This window comes from Lepidochelys olivacea, assembly GCF_965140295.1.
Source record: "Lepidochelys olivacea isolate rLepOli2 genome assembly, chromosome: 5".
Lineage (NCBI taxonomy): Eukaryota > Metazoa > Chordata > Testudines > Cheloniidae > Lepidochelys > Lepidochelys olivacea.
This window is the reverse complement of record NC_140415.1, coordinates 3,723,381-3,728,233: the sequence shown is the minus strand read 5'-3', so window position 1 is coordinate 3,728,233 and position 4,853 is coordinate 3,723,381. Positions and strand designations below refer to the sequence as shown.

Genomic DNA, 4,853 nt, shown 5'->3' with positions numbered 1-4,853 from the left:
ATTTGTTTGTGTATGGTTACATGCTTTAACCTTGTAAATAACTCTCCTTTTCTTTTCCTCTGTAATAAATCTTTAGTTAGTTTGTTATAGGACTGGCTACAAGCATTGTCTTTGGTGTGAGATCTGAGGTGCAACTGACCTGGGGTAACTGACTGGTCCTTTGGGGCTTTCAGTAACCTGAATATTGCTGTGATCTTTGGTGTAAAGGGACCATCTGTCACGAAGACAAGATTTCCTGGTAACAAGACAGATGAAGTGATGAAGTGAGCTGTAGCTCACGAAAGCTTATGCTCTAATAAATTGGTTAGTCTCTAAGGTGCCACAAGTACTCCTTTTCTTTTTGCGAATACAGACTAACACGGCTGTTACTCTGAAAGACAGATCAGAGTACTTAAGGGGACTGTATGTGACCCCAGGCTGAGCTTGAGGAGTTTATACTTGATTATTAGTGAAATCTAAGATAGAACTCACAGCCAATTTGGGGTTCATACCCTGCTTCCTAACAGTCTGCTCTGAGGTTGGAACCCCTGCCCTCAAGTCACTGCAGGACAACTTGACAATGTCTATACACTGTGAGAATGTGTTCATTAGTAATGACATGAGAGGACAGGAAGATAGATGACCAATACATTAGACGGGTGTGTAAGAGGATAGATAGGTAGGTAGGTAGGTAGATAGATAGGTAGATGAAGTGGATGGGGATGGATAGATAGATAGAAGGCTTGACAGAATTCAATTTTTATTTTTTTATCATTTCAATTGAGAATATTGATGTCTGTTTTTAAGCAAAAAGAAAAGGAGGACTTGTGGCACCTTAGAGACTAACAAATTTATTTGAGCATAAGCTTTCATGAGCTACAGCTCACTTCATCTACTGAATGCATACGATGAAGTGAGCTGTAGCTCACGAAAGCTTATGCTCAAATAAATTTGGTCTACAATAGGAGTTGAGGTCTAATTTAGCAGCATTAAATCGATTAACCCTGCACCCGTCCACACGACGCCGCCCTTTTTTTTCAACTTAAAGGGCTCTTAAAATCGATTTCCTTACTCCACACCCAACAAGGGAATTAGCACTGAAATTGGCCTTGCCTGGTCAAATTTGGGGTACTGTGGAAGCAATTCGATGGTATTGGCCTCCGGGAGCTATCCCAGAGTGCTCCATTGTGACCGCTCTGGTCAGTGCTCTCAACTCAGATGCACTGGCCAGGTAGACAGGAAAAGGCCCGTGAACTTTTGAATTTCAATTTCCTGTTTGGCCAGCGTGGCAAGCTGCAGGTGACCATGCAGAGCTCATCAGCAGAGGTGACCATGATGGAGTCCCAGAATCGCAAAAGAGCTCCAGCATGGACCGAACAGGAGGTACGGGATCTGATCGCTGTAGGGGGAGAGGAATCCGTGCTATCAGAACTACGTTCCAGTTTTCAAAATGCCAAAACATTTGTCAAAATCTTCCAGGGCATGAAGGACAGAGGCCATAACAGGGACCTGAAGCAGTGCTGCATGAAACTTAAGGAGCTGAGGCAAGCCTACCAGAAAACCAGAGAGACAAACAGCCGCTCCGGCTTCTATGATGAGCTGCATGCCATTTTATGGGGTTCAGCCACCACTGCCCCAGCTGTGTTGTTTGACTCCTTCAATGGAGATGGAGGCAACATGGAAGCAGATTTTGGGGGCGAGGAAGATGATGATGATGAGGTTGTAAATAGCTCACAGCAAGCAAGCAGAGAAACTGGTTTTCCTGACAGCCAGGAACTGTTTCTCACCCTGGACCTGGAGCCAGTACCCCCCGAAACCACCCAAGGCTGCCTCCCGGACCTGCCAGGTGGAGAAGGGACCTCTGGTGAGTGTACCTTTTAAAATACTATACAAGGTTTAAAAGCAAGCATGTTTAATGATTAATTTGCCCTGGCATTTGCGGCTCTCCTGGATGTACTCCCAAAGCCTTTGCAAAAGGTTTCTGGGGAGGGCAGCCTTATTCCATCCACCATGGTAGGATACTTTACCACTCCAGGCCAGTAGCACGTAGTCAGGAATCATTGCAGAACAAAGCATTGCAGTGTATGTTTGCTGGCGTTGAAACAACATCCGTTCTTTATTTCTCTGTGTTATCCTCAGGAGAGTGATATCATTCATGGTCACCTGGTTGAAATAGGGTGCTTTTCTTAAGGGGACATTCAAAGGTGCCCGTTCCTGCTGGGCTGTTTGCCTGTAGCTGAACAGAAATCTTCCCCGCTGTTAGCCACGGGGAGGGGGAACGGATGAGGGGCTAGCCACGCGGTGTGGGGAGGCAAAATGCAACCTTGGAATGAAAGCACATGTGCTATGTATGTAATGTTAACAGCAAGGTTTACCTTGAAAGAGTGTAGCCATTGTTTTATAAAATGTGTCTTTTTAAATACCACTGTCCCTTTTTTTCCTCCACCAGCTGCATGTGTTTCAAGGATCACAGGATCTTCTCCTTCCCAGAGGCAAGCGAAGCTTAGAAGGCGAAAAAAACACATTCACGATGAAATGTTCTCTGAGCTCATGCTGTCCTCCCACACTGACAGAGCACAGATGAATGTGTGGAGGCAGACAATATCAGAGTGCAAGAAAGCACAAAATGACCGGGAGGAGACGTGGCGGGCTGAAGAGAGTAAGTGGCAGGCTGAAGAGAGGGCTGAAGCTGAAAGGTGGCAGCAGCAAGATGAGAGGAGGTAGGATTCAATGCTGAGGCTGCTGGAGGATCAAACTAATATGCTCCAGCGTATGGCTGAGCTGCAGGAAACACAGCTGGAGCACAGACTGCCGCTACAGCCCCTGTGTAACCAACTGCCCTCCTCCCCAAGTTCCATAGCCTCCTCACCCAGACACCCAAGAATGCGGTGGGGGGGCCTCTGGCCACCCAGCCACTCCACCCCAGAGGATTGCCCAAGCTACAGAAGGCTGGCATTCAGTAAGTTTTAAAGTTTTAAGCTTTTAAAGTGCTGTGTGGCCTTGTCCTTCCCTCCTCCACCACCCCTCCTGGTGCTTCTCTCCTCCACCACCCCTCCTGGGCTACCTTGGCAGTTATCCCCCTATTTGTGTGATGAATTAATAAAGAATGCATGAATGTGAAGCAACAATGACTTTATTGCCTCTGCAAGCGGTGATCGAAGGGAGGAGGGGAGGGTAGTTAGCTTATAGGGAAGTAGAGTGAACCAAGGGGCGGGGGGGGTTTCATCAAGGAGAAACAAACAGAACTTTCACACCGTAGCCTGGCCAGTCATGAAACTGGTTTTCAAAGCTTCTCTGTTGCGCACCGTGCCCTTCTGTGCTCTTCTAACTGCCCTGGTGTCTGGCTGCACGTAACCAGCGGCCAGGTGATTTGCCTCAACCACCCACCCTGCCATAAACGTCTCCCGCTTACTCTCACAGATATTGTGGAGTGCACAGCAAGCAGTAATAACAGTGGGAATATTGGTTTCGCTGAGGTCTAACCGAGTCAGTAAACTGCGCCAGCGTGCTTTTAAACATCCAAATGCACATTCTACCACCATTCTGCACTTGCTCAGCCTGTAGTTGAACAGCTCCTGACTACTGTCCAGACTGCCTGTGTACGGCTTCATGAGCCATGGCATTAAGGGGTAGGCTGGGTCCCCAAGGATAACTATAGGCATTTCAACATCCCCAACGGTTATTTTCTGATCTGGGAATAAAGTCCCTTCCTGCAGCTTTTGAAACAGACCAGAGTTCCTGAAGACGTGAGCGTCATGTACCTTTCCTGGCCATCCCACATTGATGTTGGTGAAACGTCCTTTGTGATCCACCAGTGCTTGCAGCACTATTGAAAAGTACCCCTTGCGGTTTATGTACTCGCCGGCTTGGTGCCCCAGTGCCAAGATAGGGATATGGGTTCCATCTATCGCCCCACCACAGTTAGGGAATCCCATTGCAGCAAAGCCATCCACTATGACCTGCACATTTCCCAGGGTCACTACCCTTGATAGCAGCAGATCTTTGATTGCATTGGCTACTTATATCACAGCGGCCCCCACAGTAGATTTGCCCACTCCAAATTGATTCCTAACTGACCAGCAGCTGTCTGGCATTGCAAGGTTCCACAGGGCTATTGCCACTTGCTTCTCAACTGTGAGGGCTGCTCTCATCTTGGTATTCATGTGCTTCAGGGCAGGGGAAAGCAAATCACAAAGTTCCATGAAAGTGCCCTTACGCATGCGAAAGTTTCGCAGCCACTGGGAATCGTCCCAGACCTGCAACACTATGCGGTCCCACCACTCTGTGCTTGTTTCCCAGGCCCAGAATCGGCGTTCCACCGCATGAACCTGCCCCATTAGCACCATGATGCCCACATGGCCAGGGCCCATGCTTTGACAGAAGTCTGTGTCCATGTCCTCATCACTCTCGTCACCGCGCTGATGTCACCTACTTGCCTGGTTTCGCTTTGCCAGGTTTTGGTGCTGCATATACTGCTGGATAATGCGCGTGGTGTTTAATGTGCTCCTAATTGCCAAAGTGATCTGAGCGGGCTCCATGCTTGCCATGGTATGGCGTCTGCACAGAAAAAAGGCGCGGAACGATTGTCTGCCGTTGCCCTGACGGAGGGAGGGGCGACTGACGACATGGCTTACAGGGTTGGCTTACAGGGAATTAAAATCAACAAAGGGGGTGGCTTTGTGAGAAACAGAATGGCCCCTTGAAAGATAGAACTCAAAACCTCAAGGATAGAACTCAAAACTGGGTTTAGCAGGCCGTTGATTCCATGGAGGGAGTGAGGAGAAAATGAATACAAAACAAATCTGGTCTATTTCTTGTTTTGAGCCACTTCATCTATCTTTATATATCTTGCTGGCAGCAGACTGTGCAGTACG

At 48.1% G+C, this 4,853-nt stretch overlaps 1 protein-coding gene across 1 annotated transcript; it reads left to right on the top strand.

Annotated features, from left to right (window-relative positions):
* Window positions 1-1,082: 1,082 nt before the first annotated feature.
* On the top strand, window positions 1,083-3,062 carry LOC311521156 (uncharacterized protein). The gene is made up of 3 exons (XM_084629319.1): window positions 1,083-1,362; window positions 1,459-1,843; window positions 2,429-3,062. Exons 1-3 carry the CDS (start codon window positions 1,198-1,200, stop codon window positions 2,701-2,703), a joined length of 825 nt encoding a protein of 274 aa, XP_084485445.1. The 5' UTR covers window positions 1,083-1,197; the 3' UTR covers window positions 2,704-3,062.
* Window positions 3,063-4,853: the final 1,791 nt, after the last annotated feature.

Coding starts and splice junctions, on each gene's coding strand:
- LOC311521156 (XM_084629319.1), top strand. CDS start 1,198: ATGCACTGGCCAGGTAGACAGGAAAAGGCCCGTGAACTTTTGAATTTC. Junction 1,363..1,458: donor CAGCATGGACCGAACAGGAG/GTACGGGATCTG, acceptor AAAATCTTCCAG/GGCATGAAGGACAGAGGCCA. Junction 1,844..2,428: donor AGGTGGAGAAGGGACCTCTG/GTGAGTGTACCT, acceptor TTCCTCCACCAG/CTGCATGTGTTTCAAGGATC.